The 24,540-nt window shown below is 48.4% G+C and overlaps 1 protein-coding gene across 1 annotated transcript; it reads right to left on the bottom strand.

Annotated features, from left to right (window-relative positions):
* Positions 1-1,393: 1,393 nt before the first annotated feature.
* F4807DRAFT_31864 (DUF1752-domain-containing protein) lies at positions 1,394-3,769 on the bottom strand. The gene is made up of 2 exons (XM_047995134.1): positions 3,198-3,769; positions 1,394-3,118 (listed from the first exon to the last, which is right to left on the bottom strand). Exons 1-2 carry the CDS (start codon positions 3,295-3,297, stop codon positions 1,482-1,484), a joined length of 1,737 nt encoding a protein of 578 aa, XP_047855806.1. The 5' UTR covers positions 3,298-3,769; the 3' UTR covers positions 1,394-1,481.
* Between the last annotated feature and the right edge of the window lie 20,771 nt (positions 3,770-24,540).

Genomic DNA, 24,540 nt, shown 5'->3' with positions numbered 1-24,540 from the left:
CCGATGGTCGATCAAGGGTCCTATCTGCATACTCGACTTACATTCCGCGTCTTGCGCTGTGGGTTAGGGCTTCGTCTACGTAGCTACGAAGAACTAGTCGCTGTCGCTTTGGAACCGTGTTTGGTGTCAATAGATGGCGTCACGTTCCCGCACCGGCTCGTGTGCGTCTAGGTGTCTATTTGCTGGATAAATGATATCGATCATATTCTCAATTCCTCTAACTGCTTACTATAGGTGTTACTCGGCCTGGCCGTTGCTGTAATCATTTGGATAGAACACGGTTAGCTTTTCTCGAAAGGGTGGCTATCTATCATACAATCAATTACAGTAAGTAGAGCCGGTAAAAGGTCGTGGTAGATGCGGTAGCACTGATAGCATCAATGCGTTTCTTTATAAGTAAACCTCCAATCTCCCGTCGAGTATCCATGGTTCAAACTTCGAGGCGACAGGGCGATTGTGTATGCCAGCGTACTCATCTCCGCCGGTCTGCATGTGGTGAGACGCCAATGACGTTGACGTTTCCTTCGTTTTCACATGCTGGGATGTCATTATTCACCATACTTGGCTGCATCGAGAAAAGCTCCAGATGCTAGCTCGGGAAAGCTTGACCGTCACTTTGTAAAATCGCATATCTCATCTCATCTCACCTGTAGCTTCATCTGCAACTAGTTAGTAGCCTGTCCTAACAACAGGAAAACAAGTGTAGCATGTTTCACAAGGTTGCAACGGTTGAAGACAGAGTAGTAGTTTGAGTGTTTGGACACGTTTTATTCTTGTTTTTACTTTCTAGGCCTTCAAGATTTTACTATGTTTTTGTAGTCATGGCGCATGGTTTTTTTGTCTTCCCTTTCCGGCTGTTTGCTCGGGTCGCTGCTCTTGCGCAGCTCATGTAGCTAGCAAACCTTTTTCTCCTTTTCGCCGTCTCGAGTCAAGACAGTAACACTCCTTAATTTTCCCTCCTTTTTAGGTCATTTCCCCATTCTTCGTGAGGTTGCCCTCTGATTCTCCTTAAATACACACTATGAGTAATAGAAAGCTAATGCCAGTCCTTCGCGGAGGACGAAATCAAATGCGGACCGTGGTATCATCCAGGTAGCAACGCCGATTAGTGCCAGATAAACATGAAAACTAAAGGCGAGTGTGCCCTAGACACGATTTTGTGAGTTTCGGGCGGGCCGTGAAAGCAGCAAACGATGCGCTGTAACGGCCCAAAGCTGCTGTGATTGGTTCGGTGACCAATCCACCGGCTAACCATGTAGTGTGTGATTATGGGCGATGGGATTGCCTCGTGATTAAACAACATCATTAAACGCCGGCCTCATGCAATGCAATCGGTATCGTAGAAAGCAACCACCTTCGCAATGCTTCCGAAAAAAAAGATAAGGAAATAAAGTACAGGGCAGTCTGAGATCTGCCGTCGAGTGCTTCGCCCGCACTTCGATCCAGGGTATGTCCGAAAATGTCCGCAATAATTTGAAAAATTACCAGCCTTGCGCATGGTATCCACCGAAGTCGTCGCGGCTGAAATATTGGTTCCAGCTGCTCGAGTTGGGCTCCTCCCTACCCTTGGCCATATAGGCCTTTTCAGGGTACTGTTTTAAGTTAGCAACGTCAAGTGAGGTGTGACGTCGCTTGAGAACTGCATTGGCAGTCGATGTCTTCTGTTGTCGTTCCCATAAGAGTTGACGACGAAGCGACTCGGTCAATTCCGTAGCGAGCATGTTTCTTCTGGTCGTCCTAGGCGACAAAGCTGCTTGGTGGTGGTGGTGGGTCTGCTGGTTTGTCATGATGGGCTGCGCGCTAGACCGAGGAACTTCGGTAATAGGCTTGAGTGGCGTATGCCGTACCCCCCTTCTCATCTCGAGGCCGTTGTCAGAATCGTTGGGAGAGACGACGTTCATGTTTGATGGGTTTTGTAAAGCCCGTGCACGTTGAGGGATGGCGGGAGTCGAATGAGAGGCGTAGTTGCTGAGACCCTTGGCTCGCTCTTCTTGTCCGGCAAACATCAGGCTGATCAATGATCGCTGAGAGGTAAGATTCGGCTTCGATGGCACCCGCTTGAATGTAACAGCATCATCTACACTAGACTTGCCGCTCTCCTCAATAGAATCCTCCCACTCCGAGTCCTCGTCGTCATCGTCAATGGCACTCTCATCCATGTAGCTGTCCGACTGGTCGCTAGGAGTCTGTATTGTCCGCGTTGAGATGTGGTTGTTGAACGACGTCTGTTTCTTCTGTGCACTAAGGAGGGAACCTTGCCGAGAAGAGTGCATAGCGCTCTTCAGGGAAGAACCCTCATCTTCTCCAGAGGAGCCGACGCCTACCTCGAACATGGGTCTCTTGGTAGGTGGAGGCACGGGCTTGCGCGTATCTAGGCTCTGGGGCGAAGACTCGTTACTAGAAGAGTCGCCGATCTTGAACATCGCACCTTGCTTCTTAGGCTGCACCGGCTTGTGGGCGGGAGAGGATTGCGGTTCAGGAATGGGGCTTTGCGCTGCGAGCTTAGGCTCGTGGGAAACGCGAAAAGATGGGATCTGTGATGGTGAGAAACCTCGGATGACAGTAGTAGCAGGGATCTCGGTGGATTTCGCCTGCGAAGACGCTTCAGACGAAGAGTTGACAGATTCGCACGCAGACTCGGTAACTTGCGTAGCAGGGGTGTGATCTGCTTCTGGGGAGGAGTGGATGTGGTCCGCAATGGACGACTCGACTGAGGGAGAGCTCATATCAGGGAGAGGAGCCAAGTTCGGCTCCTTCTCTTGGATGATGGAGACAACCATCTTCTCAAGATGGTCTGAGGTAATATGCCGTTCGCGGCCTCTGCTTCGGCTGCTGGCACAAGAGTCTTGTCGAACGATTCGAGGTCGGAGGATCTCGACGGGATCGGAAATTGCAGTGAAATCGATTGCTTCTTCGTCAGCGATAGAGTCAACGCTCCCCGATAATTGGGGTACGTCTGATATTTGTTGTTGTGCGGGAATGTCCTTCGGTAATGTGGTAGCAGTGACGGCGGGAAGTCCTTTGGCTTCGCAGCAAAAGGTCTCTCTGTTCCACAATCGCCAACTGAGGTTCTCTAATCTTCGGCCTTGTTCAACTGAGTCGGCACATCTAGAAAACACTATGAGTTTGGTCAGTTTCCGTTCCTAGGATCAACCGCATCCCAGTGCCATATCACTAAAATAAATAAAACTGCGTACCAGTCCACATGCTAAAGAGGTTCTGAGGGTTGTTTGTGTCGACCTTGTGAATGACGTTCGGGTCCACGGTTAGGACTAGACCCTCAGCCTTATAAGGCATGCCTTCGAATTCGCTGCTCGGCTGCTGGAGCAGACTATGGCTGAATTGAGGATGTATGGTGGCGGATGGTTTCGCGAAAGCGATCGCGAATATCGAATTGAGTAAGTAGACGAATTGTTACACTTCTCCAAGGGTATCTCGAAGATAATCGGCACCGAAGTGAACTTGTAGATGTGGGTTTGCGAGAAAGTTCTCGTATGTTCGTCGAGACGTGAAGGTGTATTCGGCGGGAGGATCCTATGAAAGGTGCCGAGAACTGGTGACGATGATATATGGGTTGCTTGCGTGCTCGCCGTATAGATGATACTGTCCAAGCTTGGATATGCCCTGGAAGTTCGATTAATGCTGGGTCGTGATCAATGCTACAACCGCCGGCGACGTTATTAAACACTGATTTTTATTAAGAGTGTGTTAAACTCTTGCGTGGTTCATGATGTTATGTTCCTGAGAAGGGAAGAAGGGAGCGGGTAAGTGTGTACATATGTATTTGATAGGAGGGAGGTAGAGTGGGTAGGCTTATGTGGAGGAGGGTTAGAAGGCGCGGTGTGCAAGGTCACTCCTCACTGGGTCCAGGGTACGTACCGAAAGATACATGGGCAAGTATATATGTACTCATGTATCTGTGTACTCAAGTAACTATGTATTCAGGTAACTATTATTTCAACTGGGTCCTCTAGCGGGGACCTCTTTTCCTTGGGGGTGATTGAGGATGGGTGGACGGCGGAACCGGGGTCAAGAAGTTCAGGGGCGGTCGCAACCCTTGACAACACGCGCAGAGGTACCTGCCCTGCAAGAAGGTACGTACCTATAGTACATTCTCCGATGGAAGGACTACCCAGCTCCAGCGGCCGACCTGCCCCGAAATGTCCCTTTTAGTGAACTTGAGTTTATTGCCTCTTGGGGAATGGCTTAGTTAGTTAGCGCAGAATCTAGACCCAAGGAGGTATCATATGCCTTTTGGGGCATTTAAGGCCTTTCTCTGGAATACAGATACTTTAGCACACTCGGAAAACTGCGCCCGCGATCAATAGGTCCAGCTTCTCGGATCAAATCAAATCAATCTCAATTACCTATTCAGTTTGAAATGCTAGTGTGTGCCGGCAGCAACGACTGACCAGCAGACCCTTTTGCCTGGGACCTGCCACCTGCAAGCGGTTCATTTTCATTGTTCGAGAGTAGCTTGAGGCACATGTTACCTATTTGTTCGGCTTGCTGTTTCCAAAGCGGTCATGAAGCTGTTAATCGGCCAGTGCGTAACAGGTTTCGTCAATAATGTGTATCCCTTATCCCTTATCCAATACTGGTATTTGTTTCGTGATCTGCAATCCCCATTGTATTCGTTTTCAGTACATAACCTCGGACGGACTACCGGCTCTCACGATAGCCTCTAACGCCTTTCGGTATGCCATGGGATATTATGAGTTTTTGCATTTGCACAATCACAGCTAAAGGTTTACAAACATAGCCAAGATTGAGCAATGGATTGGATTCGTACGGCATGCCCATCTTCATGATGATGACAATGAAGAATCTATGGGATTCCTACTGGTGAGATTTATGGTTACACATAGATGATCACAGGCGCACGGAGTAACAATCAGGTTACCAAACCACCAATGCCATTTTTCGCTCGACAAAGGAAACCATGAATTTCTACGTCCACGTTACAGCTACTAAGAATCTACTAACCGACTAACCAGCTAACTCGCCTACTAAAGCGAACAAACAATCCCTAATGACCACATGAGAGAGGGGTATTTTCATCGCTAGGAATATTCATTACATCAATTGACCATAAATATTTTCCGGGGTATAAATAGGTGATGAGGGATATCATGGATAGGATGACCATCTAATTAGGATTGGTTAGTCTGGTTGCGATGGTTTGCTGCTTTTATTTAATAGGATAAGTTTTAAAGCATCGTGATCCTTGATTGCGCTGGGTGCGGTAATTACAAGCCAGGTGTTGGCGATGCTCTTTGGTGGTGATGATGGTCACAGGAGTCATCGACAATGCCACAACGTCCGTAGCATGTTGGGCAATCGACAGGACATACGACTACCAATTCGTCTGGTCGGCCTTTAGCCAGCCATCCAGGCTGCCAGCTTTGGCTGTGGCCGAATCGTTACAGTTGGATACGATGCTACTGGAATATTGCCGCTGTGTTATCGCTGACACGGGAGCACGTGCTGACTCAAAAGCAGTTCCTTGGGCCGACGGTCTTTGAACTGCCTAGATCCGGCTAGAATTTTCAAAGTCGCCTCAGAAGTAGTCCTCGTGATACTGCCCGCTTTAAGCAACTTGAAACTTCGTCAGTGATTATTCAGTCAACGGACCGCTCCCGCATTCGCCTCTATCACACAGCCGGCCCCCAACCCGAACTCCAACACCAACCCCAACTGCGAAGCTGGACCTCCGCTATCTAATTAGACTATCGCGAATAGTCATTTGAACGATTTAGCGCTTTAGCGACAATGACAACACAACTTGGGTTGGGGCACGTTATCCTAGGACAACTTGCCAACTCAGAGCTCAGGTGTAAGACAGCGACCTGGCCTATCCTTATTTTATCTTTCATCCTCCATGATACAAAATAGTAGATGACTTTATCAAGGAAAATGTGCAGAAGTTGGTCTTTTCTGATCAGGCACACATTTGTCTTGTGCCATCGACGAACCGCGGAATCGAGTGTGCCTATGCGCTGTCACTTTTGGGCATCTGATTCCCTTCGGGTCACGTAATGTACAGCTTACCGAGAGCGGCAGATGCTGGGGACGAAATTGCCTCGCACGGGGGGGGGATTGTGGCGGCTAGATTGCGGTTTGGAGCTTCGGTCCTCCGCATAAATAGACGCTCGTCAGCTGAGCTTCCTCAGCCACAGTTTTAATATAAACCCCCACAGATTCTCCTACGTTAGGTACCCGGCCAGATCATGAATCTGGGGTTATTTACGAAACACAACAGCCTTGTATTCGATGGCACAATACAATACGATGTAGCACCCTGCACAAAGGACCTGGATACTTAGTAAGGTATGAAGAATGCACAGAGTTACACCCAGGCATACTTAGGTAGAAGTAAGGAATACATTGTGTAATGTCATAGTAATATGTGATAATAAGTAGTACATGATCTACCTACACTCACAATGGATATGCTTTGTTCCTACATACCTACATGCCACGCTACGAATAGCACGTAAATCTTAATACCAGGCTCTTCACTCGTTCGGGGCACATGTGACATGCGTCTATCATAAGACGAGACTGAAGGACGATGTCAACATGAGTTAATTTGTAAGTAAACACCGGGGCAGTACCGGAGATATAACATAATCTTACCCTCATTTACTCGACTCCTTCACTTCGTCCAACCAGCCAACCAACATGCTTTTATATTTACACACGTTATGATGAGCATTATATAAATATTAGATCAACAGTGCCTCATGCCTTCAGCAAGGGTGAGTTCGCAGTCACATCAATCATTCTACTTCTGAGCATCGATATCACGCAGCCTGTGACCGCTTCGTTGCATTTCCAGTGCATTGCTTCGCCAGCATAGCGCCAACAAATGGAGAGCGGCCGCCCAATCGGCCAACGCAACCCCACGCCGAGACCGTAAATTCGTCGCCTATCACACAATTGTACCGTCGTACACGATGCCAAGACGAAATTCCATCACATTTGCGCTCCCTCGACGAGCGCCAAATTCGTGTGTGCTGATTTATTACCACACAAAAGAACCTTTTTTTTCCGCGCGTCTCTAACGCGAGCCTCGATCAATGAGGCACATTTCGCAAAAGAGTCAACCGTGACATACCCTCATATCGTGTCATTATCTGGGTGGCTATAGACTCGAATTAAGCTTATGGCGACTTACGTCAAAACTCATCATCTGATCCAGCCTTATTTTAGATCCTCCTATAACACGTATTAGTCGGCTATGACTCTTTAAATATCGGCCAACATTAAAGCTTCCTGACGGTGGTGGCAGCCTCATCCCTCATTCCAACCGAGCTTGTGATCCCTTTGCGCATTTTGGCATCTTGACCCCCAAATTACCATGTTTTAAAATCCCCGAACTTGGCTTAACCTTCCACGTTGGGCGCGACAAATGGATCATCAGCTATCTAAGTAACCATTCCCCGGTATCAAAAGCGTTGTAATTGCACATCGGTAGAGTGCCCGAAGCCTTCGACAGACACCCTAGCAGATCCTCATGATGAAGGCAGGTCTAAGATGTCCGCTTTTGGCGATCATGATAGCTTCTAGAAGAAATGATACGCTTCCTCGGCTGCTACCTGCTGTACTCAGTAAGGCTTCTTTCCTAATGTGTCAGCATGTTAAGCTCCTCGCGATATCTATCCGCGGCGCGGGATTACGCGGGTGCGCGCTACTTTGAATTGGGCAGGCGGCAGGGCTTTGTTAGCCAAAGATGGCCTACCTATCATGCACCATCACCGCTCCCACGTTTCTTCAACGAGACCTTGGAGGCTTGGGACTTCCAACGGTTCTATCAAGGCCCACTTAGACTGCCTTAACCAACTTCTCATCAAGGAGACGGGACCGAAGCTTCGAGGTAAAAAAAAAAAAGAACACGACGACGAAACCATGGTCATGGGCGTGATATGTGTTGCCTGTTGTTTAGAAACGCTACAGCACCCCCTGAATCCAACCTCGTAAGTTTTGACTAGTCGCATCTCACTCGACGGTCAAGTGTACACTCGCCATTTGGGCACCAAGTTACGAAATTGGGCAAGATATTATAGCGCGCTATTATATTGCAAAGTGACAATGTCGCAAAATAAAATACAGGGACGTACAAGGACGTACCGGGATGTGCCATAACTTCGGGAGCATTCGCACCCACATCCGCATGCACTCCCAACAGAGTCAACCTTGCGGCGAATAGATATTAGTTCACGATGGAATCGTGTTGCCAAGTGATGTGTTAGTTTTGACATCATCGAGCCAAGAGAATCGGATCGTAATAGTTGCATGATGTCGAGGGCCCTATCCGCCAATGTATGTAGGAACGGCGTAGCCAAGAAGCCAAGCTACACTCGACGTACATTCCATTAAACTGGGAACTGGATATTAATGAAGGCCGACGAACGGATTCGACAACCCCAACACCCCAAATTCCCCCACCGTCTGCAATGGCCTTAATTCGAATGATTTTAACTCCGCATGTCCAACTCCGCCTCCTTTCGGTCGTCTCGGTGTATTAGCACGCCATTTATATATACGATGAATACTCCTCGTACAGACATGGCAACCCTCCAACACCTAAACTTTCATCAATTCGCCGCAATTTTTACTGAACTCACTTTCCTGTCGGGTTTGGACAATTCTAGCCAAAGTCGAAAGCGGTAATTTCAATTGTCTGATCGGTGGCGAGATTTACAATTATTGGGGATTTTTCGTATTGCTACTAGATACGGATGATCATTGAAGGGCATGACCGAGGCAGCAAGGTAATGAAAAGCTCTAGAGCAATTATTGGCTATCGATTATGACAATATGATAATCGATAATCAACAGCCCTGCAACGAGCCCTGGATTTGTGCTGGGAACCCCTGAAGTCCAGAAGCTTTTGAAGGTTTCTTTCGTGCCCTGAATGCCCCCACTTTCCACCCCCCCTTTACCTTCCCCTTGACCTTGCTGTCAATCTAGCCGGGCACTCTTCCCCGGAACTGGGGTGCAATAAGTTGCGACAAGGGGTTGGGGCAATTGGGTCGGGGATTATCGGTATTTTCCGAATGCGGAAATGCATGTGAGGACATTAATATGATAGCTTCTTACTTTCTTATTTATCTGTTCCGTTTTATCTCGTATTTACCCCCTCGTAAGGAGCTCGAACAAATGGATTGAATTGTTCATGTGTTGTATTTATGTATTGATAATACACTATTGGTCTTCTCGTGTTCAATGCTCTTTTACGCTTATTTTCACCCTTAGCTTCGAAAATAAAGTGCTTTGGCTGATGTGCATCATCCGAACTACCATTTATTCGTCAATGCGAAAAGAACAGGGTTCTATCAATGTCGAAAATAAATGCTGACCGTTTGTTGAATGACAACTTCACTAAAAACTAGTGTAATACGTAAGGCACTTATGCCCTTGCTTAGCTGCTTAGGTAGGAACTTACTTGGGTCCCTTCATTTGTAGTTCAAAACGTCTTCCAGAGTTAATGCCAAGACCCGGCAATTTCCAAAATCAAGACTTGGAACTCGATCTTTGGGAATTAGGAAGTCTCAAAAGGTTTGAGCCCTGCTGGCCCTGGCGACGGGGAATTGGGGAACTGGAACAAGATGGGGCAGTCGCTACCATCTCCACGGCGTCAAAGAAAGTCAGGTGAGTTGCGACGGGGAATGGGGCTTCCCTGGGCGTCCAATGACGCACGTTTAAGTGCTAGTTACATAAGAAATATGATACGTACCAAAGAGTTACCAAACCAAACTAAGCATCGGCCAAATAATACCGTTACCTTCCGACAACCCGTTCCCTCTATTTTTAAAGTAGTCCAAACACGTACTACGGCACCTCCACTTCCAATCATCAATTCTTTTTTCTTTTCTCTTCATTCGCGGGGAACTCATCCGGCACCATCACCGGGTACCATCAAACTCCACCGCCGCCGCTCTCGAGCAATGTTCAGGAAACGTCCCTTACCAGTCAGCGTATCTTCCTACGAACCTTGCATCGTAGCCCGTCATATTTGATATGCTAGGAAGTTCGTCAACCAGTCAACTCGACGATGGGGTTTGGCTTTGACCATCGTAACATATTTTGCTTTCGTATATGTTAGTATCATATTGGTATCACATTAGCATCTTCCTAGTTATCTCTCCCTCGGCGCGAATACGCAAGCCCGTTGGTTCCAAGGTTTGAAGATATGTTTTACGTTGGGATGCCAAGCTACTCTAAGATCACCTCAAACCTCACCTAGGTAAAGCAGGAAAAATAGCAAAATAGCAAAGTGCGATAAGTAATCATAAACCCCATATCTAATGCGAAGAGAACGCCTCCATCCGGCCTCTCGGTATCCCATTCTCCCTTACGGCTCGCGGAAAACGTCCCGTGAGACGAGACAAAATAAACGAGAATCAGTCGGTCTATTTACCTAGGGGTATGTATTTACGGTACGTCATACATGTCCAATAGTTATGAAATCTCCATTACCAGCGATGATTGCGATGAAGCGCCCAACAAGCTAAGATCGGGGACGGGGGACCCGGAAGTATAGATTACGGGAAATCGTTGACTTAGTCGCAGCCTCACGCTCTCCTATTACTCCTATACCCCCATGTTCTATATTCCCCGAAACATCCCCAGATATCCACATCAGCATCAGCATCAGCAGACTGTCGAGTCTCGATGAGAATCAAGGACCACATCTGTCTTTCCCTTACCTCTTCCCCGCGATCTCACATCATACCGCCTGAGACATCCAGGCCGGGGCATTTCCGCTCAAGTGCATGGACGTCTTGCATGCGGATTAAGACGGAGATGTGTATCGGTGTCGATGCGTATCATGGGGATCGATCGATAAAGCTTCAGCTCTCGAATGGATCAGAGTCTGGCGTATGCAAATCCATGTCCAGAACTTGGAAGCGAACGCCTCTCGAGATAAGCGAGATACCTTTAAAGCCAACAGTAAAGCCAACAGCTCTAATGCGTAAATTCGTCCGCAGCCGTTGAAGTAACGGGCTGACGGGATGTTCCATCTTCATGCGCACATATGTGGCGGTAGTTTCTTTTGGTAAGATAGGCTATTATGACGAGTCAAATCCAGCGTCAGCATTGTATATGAGCGGTAAGATCTTTGAGTCTGATCTAACTAAACGATAAAATACTTTATTTTTTTTATAATATACTACACAGGCGTACTATACATCTCTCTTGTTCTTAGCGTGGCCCTTTACATCGACTCGAAGCAACCATTCGATATGTGCCAGACCAAACTGATGCACGACAAGGGTTTTAGATGCCGTCCCCACGATCTTGTCTCGATTTTATCAGCCGCAGACGGTGGTGTGCCGTGCGAACGACAAGCAATCGACCAGTAATCGAGCAGGTCGAGTCACAATGGAGTGAAGATGGAGTTGCTTAATTACTTACATAATGGCACGCTATCAGACTATTATCATACGCTTCATCTGATATCGCATCCCATACATACCTCATGTATACCTGTATTACACCTCCATCATCTCAACCCCGGGTTATTCACCAAAAAATCAAGCTGCTGCACGCGGGAAATTCCCCGCCCCGCCACAGTGCTGCGCGAGCCCGGCGGGCGGAACTTGAGATGTGATAAATGAGGGTTGCAATAGATTCAAGACTCACTTCTCAGATCTGACAACGATGTCCAAGGACAGAAAACACATCGCCGTCCGGTGGCGTAATGAATAATGACGAGAGTTGCGTCGTCGTATTTCCCATGTCCGACTACGTAACCCGTACCCGCTCCATGGCAAATTTCAAGAAATTTCAGGGGCCTTTTCTCAGCCCGCGAAGGTTTCTCTCTCAAATGGATGCATCTCCGGTCGGGCAGCAAATCACGAAACATGCAATTTACTGCTTGTGTAAGACCCATTTCACGACGAACCTGGCGGTAGAAACTCGGCCCTTCTCGGTGAACACCTAGGTCTGCTGGGTCTAACTGTTCCGCTAGGTGAGCTTGAACTGTCTGGACTGTTTAGCAGTTATGTAAAAGCAAAGGAATAAGCCGGACGGGCTCCATACTTCAGGTCTCGAAAAAATAGCGTCAGAACAAGATTATTTGATAATTGATTTAGATCCATTAGAAGAATAATAATACCGATTTACGATTTTACGATACAAACCTTCCCCAACTCCCCGTACATCCCTTATCCCCTATGACTACATAACCCTCGCTGCCTCACCCGTCTCATCGGGTTAAAAAGCGACCGAAACAGAACCCTTTGCGCGTGTGATCCATGATTCCCCCCCTTCACGCTTTCTTCCGCGATACTCGGGGCTATTCGGGATCCAGAGCCGCAGAAAATGTAAGATGGACCCTGAAAATGCGACCCTAAGCCAGCAACAAAAACGAGATCCTGGATGATGGCCCATGGATGGAGCTTCTGGAATTCTAGACCCATGTGCACCGACGATATTTTCTTCGTTCTTCTAGACCAACCATCCTACCCACTGTTTTTACTCACGGTCGCCCATTCATTATTGGCGTGCGTAACACATAAAACATTTAACAACCGCATCGTCCGGCGTCTATTGGCCCACGATCACGGGTCGCGGTCGCTGGTGAGTTCTGGCCTTGCGGCTCAGTTGCGTGACCTTTGCGCCGCGCATACGAATGCACACGTACCTGTCTACTTTTGTGCAAACATACCAGTATGATCAGCTCCCTTACGAATGGCGCAAAAGCAGGAACGCGAAAGAAGGATTGGAATTTCGCCGAAAAAGCTGGTCGGCATGACTGCGGCTTCAGGGGTCCCCGCCAACAGGCACGTTTGCATGTTTAGTACACTACGTAGAAGAAAAGACCCATGGGGTTTGCACGTGGTCTAACTGCCATGTAGGCCAAATCGAGTTTTTCCAGAGTCATGATCCGTTCAGACTTTTTAGCGAGGGACCTGATTAAAAGTCGTAGCTTCGTAGCTGTTCAGGCCTTGTGAAGCCGAACCCAAGCGTCAGGGCCGTCGGCTGGCGGTTATTTCGGTAGAAATTGAAGGCCCGTGGATATCTGAGGGAGCCTGACAAGGACTGGAACAAGACTGGAATGGGAAATCTTTCCCCGCATGCGCTACTTAGAAGCCTTTTCCTACACTCTGTAGTTCTCCTAGCCAAGGTCTAAGCAGGGCCTAGGTTTAAAGGTCCCTGCATATGACACTACATGCTACTTTGATATGGTACCTGTATCCTTCACACGACAATCACCAGGTATACGCGCGGACCGAATGATATCTCGTAGTCGAGACGAAACTCCGTTCGAGAACACGAATCGAATTAATCCGTCAAATCGACCCTGTTCCCTGAAACAAGTCCGTCCATGCGGAGCCGCCCTGTACCCCAGATCTCCAGACCCAAGAAAACCAGATCCAGCAGTGATCGGTATCATGTGAATTGATAAGTTAATGCCCTCGGCTCGCCTCTGCTTTACTTAGGTTGGCAAGGGATCGCAGAATCAAGCATTCCAAGGGACGAACAAGGCCATGTCAGTCTAACAATTGTCGGTCTAAGTACCAACACTACGAAAGAGGGAGTTCGAGGGAAGTATCCGAAGTAGTATTTTATCCCTCAGGCTACATGCTTCGTACCGGTACCAAATCCACAACTTCAAGATAGTCTAGAAAATCGGACCGCATCATACTTGACTTAGATAGTATTGAATAACTGACCATTCTAACAATGAGATCCGCCGGCGTGATGCCTCCGTCGCCCATCGGCTCTTTCAAGGGTTCCTAGATGCGCCCGGCTTTAATAGCAGAAGCCAGGCATTAAGACACGTTCGTAAGCCTCGACGCTCACATGCTTTACACACATACCTAGTACATGACTTACGTGACTTATACCCGCCCATATTATGCGAAAAGATTTCCCGGGCGAGCGGGCGGGTATAGAGTGGGAATTTGAAATCCGGGGGCGCCACCATTTTTTCCCCAGGAAATCTCGGGTTGGTGGCTTGCTTTCTCCGCAATGGGGATCTTCATTGGGGGCCTTTTCTGGGTGGTACATAGTAGTGAAGTATCACGATGAAGCATTGTTCGTTGTCCTGTACTGGAAGTACATACATTTTCCCTTTATCCAGTATGACATCCCTTGAAAATAATACATTATGATAAATACCTAAATAAAATAAAATATTAAAAATAAAGAGACTACTTAACAAGAGAAATCCTTAAAAGTGACGCTTCTATTGTGATATCACCCGTCTCTCAACTCCCTTATTCAGCATAGCCAATATATGGCTGATTGAAGCTCAGGATTTTCAGCTAATCACGCCTCGTCGAATCAACACTTTTACCATTCGAAACGGCTCTTTATTGGAGAGGCTATGTTCGCCCTCAGTCTATCAGGGCTTACATACGAAATAAGTGCACACGACGACTCACACGACGACTCACAAATTAGTAGTATAGACGCCTCTCATACGACCACAGTCGTGTGCATCTTCGTAAGGAGCGCCCGCCTATGCATGCGGCACAGCACTGCAAGTCAGAGAGGTGTCACGACCTATAAGCAGCGCCTCTCTTCAGCCCTGTTCGGCAATAGGACCCTGAAAAGATATGCGAACGAGAAGCCTGGCGGGAACCCGTAGCCTTCGTCGGTAGTCCACCCGCACCTACATAACCAACGTTTTGATTTGGTGGTGGTGGGCGTATCACACATTATCCATACATCATCGCGTTTCCCAAAATATCTACCTAGGCTGGCTAGGTACCTTACCCTGCGTGACCGCAAGCGCTTATCTGGATTCCCATTCCCCCCATCCTGCTTTGCCCATTCTCGTCGCATATTGGGTACTATGATATATACGGAAAGAAAGGGCTAACTTGAGCGACTGGCATGTCATCAAACAATTCGATCAACGTTTCATGACTATTCTTCTTTTTGAAGGTCTTTCTCCCCTAGCTTCCTGGCTCCTGTTCCTGGCTACTAGACGGGATCAGGCTATTGCATGCGCGCACCGTCCTGATTAGGTAACTATTCGTGATGGGATTTCCATTCTCGGAGCTGGTCCCTAGCTACACAGGACCCTTTTTTCTTGTGATCATCAATCACCCTCTTCCCACCCCTGGTCCCCTTTCGTCGCGACCTTTTTTTTCCCCCTTCGCCCCAACCCTCAGATTCCCCTTTCGGCGGCTCAGGTGTGCCACACAAGACACGATGCCGCGCCCGGGGAGGGGCAGATTTCGTTGCGAGAAGGAAAGACAAGACAGGTTGGGGGGAACCGTTACTATTTACCATTGCCCATTACCACCGAAACGGTGCGCTCGCGACGCTGGGGATCCCTCTAGTGATTCAGGTACGGGCAGTGTGATCAACCCACCCACCTATCTCCCCTCCGTCCTCCCTTGTGAAAAACGAATCCCGATGTGAAAATGGTGTGCGCTAGGCATCGCCAACCGATTCGAAACGTTGCATACCTCAAGGTAATTTCATTTTCCGCCGTCCCATCTATCTATCTATCTATCCTACCTGTCGCCTATCTACGAAAGGTACCTAGGTACCTACCTAGTAAATCCACGTTACTCGGTCTCCCGGCCGAGAAACCAACCCAATCTCTGGGGCTACGTCCTTTTGTAAGTTACCTATTCCTTCAACGCAATACCGAGCGAGGGGGACATATGACACGAGGGATCGGATCGGATTTGGATTGGGAAGGCGAAGAAGAAAAGCCCGCGCGGGGGGGTCGTTAGAAAATAATAAGAGGGGAGATAATACATTGGTAGTATGTAATAATAGTAAAAAAAAGAAACCGAGGAATTAAAAAATAATCAGATAAAATAATAACCCATGTCGGTCATGCGCATCGGACGTCTCGGCCCCTCATTGGCGCGCGTTCGCTGACCCCTTCGCCGCCGCCGCGAAAAGAAGCTGCTTGCTTGCTCGCTCGCTTGCTTACTTACCTAGCTATGGATACTTTGATGATAATCCCATGGATGATGGGGATTTGTCCTTGCGTCCTTGCCTTCCTTATTCCGCCTGCGCGGGGGACCCGAGAGAAAGCAGAGACGACAACGCATGCTCACAGCCCTAGGTAAGGTAGGTAAGTTGCGCGGTTGACGTTAGATATGCGGGATCTAACGTCTGTCTTCTAACGATTTTCTCTTCTTTTGTTAATTCTCATTGGATATTATATGCTTGCTTGCTTTACTCACTCTTTTTATTTTTTATTTTATTTTATTTTTCTTACTTGCTCGTCGCCTTTTTCCCCGTTCCGCCCTCAACCCTCGGCGCGGGCCTTGACTTATTAGGTGATATACTACGATATGTATGTATTACCTAGGTATGTGAGGCAAGTAATGTCATCCATATATATGTACGGCTATGGGCTCGCATTAGGCGTCTTACGTTCCCAACGGACAGGCAAACCGGTCGCCTCGCCCTTGTGACCAGCCTACCTGTCCGTCCTTCCCGCCCGGAATGCCAGCGGCCTGACCCGCGAATGCAGAGCGGCGCGGTGTTGCGCTGTTGGCCATTTCTTATCTTATTTTGTGAGATGTGATATTCACAAGGTGGACCTACGAATCACTGCTGGAAACGGAAAAATGCACGAAGGGAAAAAAGAGAGACTGGGTTGGTACATACAATACAATACATACATGCTTACCTATACTATAGGGTTGGGGATTAGAAAGGGAAATAAATATAGGTATACTACACATATGTGATCATGAACACGATAATATGGTATGTACTAATATGTAACCCCCCACGCAGAGGAATTGGGAACTTGCGGTAACCCAAAAGGTTCCTACCCGGGCCGCCGTCGAAGTTGCGGCGAGAATTAGCACACGTTCGCGTAGGTAATACAATGCGATGCGATGCGAGGGGGGACCGGTGAGCGCTGGCGCACACATAACAAGCCTTCTGATAATGCTGCTTTGGGATAGGCATTCGCGCTTCTCCTAGGAATGTCGCGAGAACTGCAACGCTGGGGACGAGGCTGTCCGGGTTAGGCATCCTCTCGCACATGTCGCGGAATTCGTTGATCCAGGGCTATACGTAGCAATAATAAGGCTCTGTTTGTTCATTCAATAAGCGATGATTGATTGATCGTCGTCGTCGTCGTCGTCTTCGTCGCCTGGTAGCAATCTCGTCTGGAGAAAAAAAAGGGTCAATGTGATGATTAGCACTTCCTCTTTCGTGCTTATCGAAGGGCTCTTAAGTGATGCCATAGCTTTCCAAGTCATCGCAAATCGTTTTCTTGAGATTATCTTGATTGCTTTGATTGGAAAGGGGGACTTTAAAAACGGTAGGTATTAACAGTCACGCAACCCCAGATCTCGATAGAGATTGCAGATTGGCTTTAATTGGAGATCGGCTCGAGGGTCTGGAATCTCGCGATAGATGGATGGGATCTGTGCTGGCTGGCTGGCTGGTTGGTAAATCAGCCTCGATGACGGAAGGGTATCATCTTGTGGTGGCCGCGGAGATGAATCAGATGCTGCCAAGGTGAGTAACTCCCCAACCCAAAAGCGGCCAGAATGTCACCTCTTTTGCGCCTCTCCCCTCGTAACATACATACCTTTAGGAGGTGTATATCATATCGGAGTATACACACCATACAATTCCGGGAAGCGTGCCGCTTCAAGATCCAGCCATTTCTGGTGTGAATACCTAGATAAACAAGAGCCCGGTCCGAATTAAGAAATGTGCATCGAGATTTCGTCCCCAAGATTAGGTACCTTTTCTAAGTAGGGTGGTATTGGCGATGGTGGGTTTTTATTATTAGCATTCTCTGGACGATTTAGGGTCGAGGGAATTGCGTCAGCGGGTCAGCTGGACGGATGAAGATAGTTAAGAACTGTTGCTAGTCGCCGATCCGTTGTTTGCATTTCCATGATACTGGTCAAGTTGCTTGATTGCTGCAGCAATGCATATGTCCAGATGTCAATATCAACATCTGGGAATAGCAAGGGATTCCTTCCAGTTATGATGTCATCGCCATAGCTTTCCATTGTCGAAATCGCCGATGGACTAGGGTTAATTAGGTGAAAATAGGTGAGAGCGGGCGTTTCTCTGCGTCCGAAAAGGGATAGCTGCCAAGATTTATGGTCATGGGCATCCTCATGCTGTCAGGAATTCGACAGGATCACTAACTCCCTATGTACTGTCCTGGATAGGATCAGGTCACGCTCCGTTACCTACAATTGGTTCCAGAGTCTAGCTAATGTTATAATATTATCTCGATTATAACTTCGACGAACACCTCCAATACAGCGTAGGAAGATAATGTAAGTCATGTTGCGTGCATGATATGAACTCGCCAGTAATCATTCACAAATCCCCGTTAACCCGCTGGGATTGTCGCCGACGGCATGCAGGACATTGCCAGCCGGTCCCTTGCCATGTGTGTGTAAGGAACAGTTTAGGATCCTAATACTTAGAAATTGCACGTCCTTCCTCGAAGGGAGAAAGCGAATTTGTCGAGGGTAGCCACGTGGGCTACGGAAGAGAAATCCTTCTACGACAGGGTTGAAATTGTAATTGTGAAACTCAATGCATTATGATTAGTATTATTTTATTTTATTTCCTCTGGATTGGCTGCGTATTATTTTACCTGGGTATTAAGCGATTTTTTGTTATATTATATCATTATTATAGTCCGACTTCCATGTCGAACATCTTCCCTGCATCCGTGGAATGAACTGTGGTTGTGGTCGCGTTCTCCAAAGGGGGTCTCTCAAATCAAGTTAATCTGCGCCCGAGACCTACATGAAGGTATTCCGTTGACTTGGGAGTCGTCCGTGGGGTGTGTGGTACCGAGAAATCCAAGTGGGACAGCAGTTCATGTGCGGGTTGCATAGAATGCATACCATCCCCTCGGCAGCTGCAGTTAAAGGTCAGGATCATACATATGCGGTGATGCGTGCAAAATTGCTCGGGTTCGCGGTTGTATGTGATGGAAAATCGTTGAGACCGGCGTCCGTGGGTTGGATATTGCGGCGGCATTTCTCCATAGGCTCCTCCTGGGTCCCGATCAGATCAGCCAGTCCCTCGGGGGTCACTACCGTTCCGTCGTTGCTTGATACGACCTCTTGACGTGTTACGAGAGGTAGCAGATGAGTTAGGAATTATTGCGCGAAACGAGACTTCGCTTGCGCGCTCTTTAACGGGTGTAATGTGCGCCGCGGCGGATGACTTCTTCGAGACCGCATGGGGCGTTGTAGCGATTGGTTCTCGCCCTCCAGGTAACGGGTGACATGAATATTGTCCAGCTATTATTACGTACGCGGGCTACCTGCAGACAGCCGAAGATCCCTCATCAGATGAACTCCCAGTTCCCCTTTCTCATGTGTTTACGAGTTCGCCTCTTGCGATCAATGGATCAGACAAAGCTACCTTACCTAGCTCTACGTAGTCTCCTTCTCCAAGCTGTCGTAGCTCGATACCTATACATACCTCATTCTCACCTAAGACGAGTGACCGTCCCGCGACGTGTTCCCGTTTCGTAGTGTTCCATCCGCCCCCTTTCCCCGTCCCCGTACGCTGAGTGGTCGTAGGAGTGACGAGAACCGCAAATAGGAAGCGTCCCAGCTATGATTATCTCGCAGCAGAGTACTTCGACGAGAGTGGACAGCTCGTTCTGTCAAGATACTACTAGCGCAGCTTATGACAAACATGGTCTGCGGTTACGCTCTCCCTTAATCGGTGTTGGGACATATCCTACATACAAGATGTTATACTAGACAGCTCTAGAAGAGTCTTTGCTTAGCCTAATAGGAGATTTGGTTTTGAGCTATGCGAATGGCATGATTCCCCCCTCAAGCCTGGCTCCGCTTGATCAGCTCTAGATGCTGTTAGGGAAACACGAAAAGCTTGTGACAATAAAAGGGTCGAATTATCGAACCTGGTGAGATGTTCTCTCCGCCTTAGACGAGTTAAACGAAAGGTCTGGTCTCCAAATTCCCCTCTTCCCCCGCTCATCTAGGCATAGGTAGCGTAGCACATACACATTTGTTGGATCACCTTCGTGGCACAGTTTCCCGCGGTGACCAATGCCACGAGGGTGTGAAGCGAATCGGGGTGGTTACACGAGCCAAGGTCTAATTTTACCTCTGGTAACTCATTTCGTACGAGAGATGGCGCCAAATATGTCGTCCGTTCGAAATTTCAGGAGTTGCAGGAATGGCCAACGTCTGACTCTAACCTGGATGACTTGCGTAAGGTAGAGCACCGGGAGATCATGACGGCAAAAAATCTGACAGTGAGATCGAGTTGACGAAGAATGGTAATCTCGACAGATGTGTCTCAAAAGGCCCACTGCGGGTGTGGCGGCTACGTTGCCAATTAGTCTGTTATTTCCACACGTACGTAGACCAGTCAGATTTGTGTCAAATGCCAACCTCTTACTTACACTTTGATCTATTATCTCACCCAGGCCGACGTCTTACAAAGAACTTTTTCGGAGTGCCGACCCCATGGGAAAGACTTCAACGTTCAGCTCAGCCTTCACCCCACCCAAGCCTAAGAGGAGAGGGAGAAGCACGGCCTGTTCGTGGGGTCATATGAATGCTGACGGGCCAAGGCTGATCTTTGTGCTGACGAGTCCGCCTCACGTTGATCCGGCCGCGAAGTAGATTGGCTACGAAGATCAACCCGGCAACTGACCAGAATACCTAACGGGCGGTGTCAGCTTTCTTTTTCTGCCAACTCAACCACTCTGAGGGTAATACTCGATACGCGGGGGGCAACCTGTTAGGTGATGTTGGAGGAAGAAACTGGAGCAAATTCACATCCATCCCCAGGGGGTTAATGTGATTCCTACTAAAAAAGGACCAACCCTGCTGACAAGCATGCGGCACAGGATTGTCCAGGCCTAGGAACCTAGCCAGACTCGGCCCGTCCCTTATCATGTTCTTTAGCAAGATAGTCAGATCTGACTGCACGAATGGCAACACTTCCTCCCTAGTAGTTTCAGGACTATTGCATTCCGGATGGTCAGCCGCGCATCTTGCACAGTTGACTGCTCATTCCCTCTCCTTAATTTAGTCAACCTGCGATGCGAATAACGGGCAAAACACGATTGGCCCCCACGGTGCAGTCAGCCACAAGGGTCGGTCAGCAAAATACTCGATAATCTTTTTATCTCCGCCATTGTCGTTGTTACCTTGGACCTTGGGGGGTGGGAAGTACAATACAGGCGGAAACAGGGGTGATTGGTTGGATTCCGCCGCAGATGTGTAGATGAGCACTCAAGTATCCAACTACTTTCGCAAGATGACCTACGAAACCTGACCAATAAGACGGACCTGTCGGCGCCACAGATCGTAGATTGCCTGAGAACAGCATAGAAGAGGATGTCAATATACCGTTAGATTTCGCTATCTACCACATCGGAAATGCTCCTGTACATACCCCCATCGTCTGCATTTTGTCCATATCCCGATGCACCTCGAAGCACATGCAAACTGCCGTATTCGAGTCGCCGAATATCCATACTCCGGTTAACTCTTCTACCAACCCTGACGTCTTGGTATTGAAAAAAGGCTTCAGACGATGCCGTTATGAGGAAGAGACGAGGAAGGGAAAACGCCCTTCCGTGTTCATGGCTTGCCGTCGGACCTACGGGTATTATTCAAAAGCCGAGTCTAAAGAGGTGTTAAAATGACATGCATCGTGGATACGATTCCACATGGTATGCCTTCATGGAGTGGTAATCACTCCGTGGGGAAGTTAGATATGCGCAATATTAGCATCACATATAGTACAAAAACGTAAACCGGTGAGAAGTACCTGCGCAGCTGTCCCCCATGCGCCACGAGACTCGGTCTAGGTCAGCTATGACTACCTATTTCTCGATACATATCTAAATTCCGGGGATTACAGCTATAGGTAGCATCATTTCGATTATGTGTCACCTATAATGACTCTTTCGCCTGTAATCTCATTCATTACAGCCCAGCCTTACAATCTTATACCACCCTTTCCATGTCGAGAGTGAACGCCACATTGGTTTGCCGCAACGTGTGTCACTGCCACGATATAGCTGAGACCTGAATGAAGGTCACGCGACGTAGAACCTCGTGCAAATATGCCATTTATAGAAAGCCCGCCCGAAATGACCGATCCTCTTGTGCTCTGCGGTGAAACTGAAGTAGGGTAGTTTGTTATACCGAACCCACCTGAGTTCTCTTACGATCGCCTGTTAGTCAAAGTCTTAGGCAGAGGCATCACTTAAGCTTTGAGTCAGCACCGGTGGCAGCGCTGGTCATCTTGTGTTGGGGTACGCATCATCCTCCGCCAAGCGAAATGTTATTAGCAGAACAGCTATACGGCGCGGCCAATGATTTCCAGACTGGGCATCCGGCTACACGGGCTGACGGAAACCCTATGATGTAGTCCCACATCGCTGAACAAATCACCCTATCATGACAATTTAGAGTATGTCTTGTTCGACTATGGCCAAGACTCGGTGAGGCTAGGTGAAGATGCCAAAATAGGAGTGTTCCGAGTTTAAGACTTCGGGGCCCAGCTTTGGGACCACGCGGCCCATCATCTTACGACGTTCTGTTTCGGTCTCGTACGCTGGTTGTCGCATGAAACAATTACATAAAAATAAATCAAGAATTTAAGATGTAAAAGGAGATTTAAAAAAAAGAAATAAGAGAAAGGAATTATCTTAATAAAAAAAATTCGAAGAGTCAACAGGACAAGAGACATGTCGTAGTATAAGTGGGCTTTGGGGTGTTACTACGGGGGAAGAGAACAGATCCTGGGGCCGTTTCTTATGCACCCCAGAAAATAGCGGAGTCCCTACGCGCGTACATGTCGCCTGTAGGCTGTAGGCTGTAGGCTGTAGGCTGTAGCTGTAGTCTATTTTATGGAGATACAATAAATTTTATATTGTTGGCACCTCCAACTGCCTTTGTCTTCTCTGGCTGTGGCGCTCTTCAAGGGGGGGTGTAAGGTAAAGTAAAAGGTAGCGTAGCGTTTCTTCAGCCCAACTGACATCTCTGCATGTAGGCACGGCTTCACCAGCCAAGCGGGTTCGCGATGCATACATTACAGCATTACATGCCGCAGCCGGAAAACGCCCTTCACGGCAGACACGACTACGGTACAACAAGCCGTACACCTTACTACACATGGAACCTTATAATGCCGTCCCAAGGTTCCCGGGAGATCGGTTCAGGGTGCTGTAACGGCAGCGGGTTGGTAGGAGACCCTTGCTCCTATCTCCAGTTACGCCATCGGGGCGGCTCTCAGGGCCTTGGATAAAGTCGCCGGTTAAATTTAGCCGGCACGCCCTCGACTGCGCGCCATTTAGCCGGCAGACGCGTGGACAGAAAAGGATTCGCAGGCCTTCGACTTTACATTGCGGGGTTTCTCTCTTCGCCACATGGTTATTTCATTTCATCTTATTATTATTTTTTTCTTCAGCGGTTGGCGTGGAGCGGATAGCAGCCGACGGTGTGGAAGGGTTGCTCCCGCAGGAACAGGCACGGCACTCGCGAGGAATCTTTTAAAAGGATGGGACTCGCCCTGGGATCCCGTCAGAAATATCTCCGTAGCTGCTACCGTAGCGTCGGCTTCCCGGTCAAGGGGTTATCGTAGTTAGCATTCTGGGAATGGATGGCTGGCTGGATGAATCGATGAGTACGGGACAAGACTCTTTTCTGGCTTTACCTTACTGTCCATGGCGTTGCCTATTTTACCTTCAACCATCCTGATCCTTGAATCGAGAGCTCGAACCGTGCCGCCGTAGGATCGCGGCGTTCCAACAACACAAGGCTCTGGCTCGAGGCACCTGGTGACGCTGACAGTCGAAGGGGGAAAGAAAACAGGTCCCTGACAAAACCCGGCCTTCCTCCGGCCTCGCGGGCCTTGTCTCAGGCTGCCCAACGGCGCGACTGACACACCGCGAATAATGACTGGCCAATTGCCAACCGGCGGTGAAGATTCCCATTAATCGCGCGAGCACAGGTGATGGTAGTGTGCTCAGAGTAATCAAAAAAAAACTTCTATATTGGGGCTTGGCAATGCACAAGTCGATCCCCCGGGGGGGAACCCAGGCCCAGCTCCCGTTTTGCTTGGTCTGATGATCGAATTTCCCCGCGTCCTCGGTAGAGCCTCGCCCATTACGACGTGGAGTACTGTAGGTACGAGATCTGGAGCAAGAGTTAAGACGTGCTTAATCGACACCTCAGGTTAGGTAGGGTAAGCCCTTACTTCAAGTCAGCACACCCAAATTCTTTTTTTAAAAAAAGAGTCGAGTGAATCAATGTTTCAGCGCTCTTTGGCTAGCCACCCTCCCCTCTTCCCAGCCCGTAGGATGCTGTCACGCGTGCGATGTGAGACATTTATTGACAACTCAGCCTTGGACAACTGTCTTCACACCCTCAGCGAAGATCTGTTCGGGAAAAACGGTATTCCTTCAGCCTTTCCATCATGTCTTGGAGAAGAGGATCTGGCCCTGACAGCCACATGAGCTTGCCGTGTAACCCTGGTTCTGAGATTGTATCGTGGAATAGCCGCAGGACAACCTCTACACTCCGACGATATTAGCTAAGCAGGATATTC

The sequence above is a fragment of the Annulohypoxylon truncatum genome (assembly GCF_022578515.1).
Source record: "Annulohypoxylon truncatum strain CBS 140777 unplaced genomic scaffold F4807scaffold_10, whole genome shotgun sequence".
Classification (NCBI taxonomy): Eukaryota; Fungi; Ascomycota; class Sordariomycetes; order Xylariales; family Hypoxylaceae; genus Annulohypoxylon; species Annulohypoxylon truncatum.
Note: the sequence above shows the minus strand (reverse complement) of the source record. Positions and strands in the feature narration are given on the sequence as shown.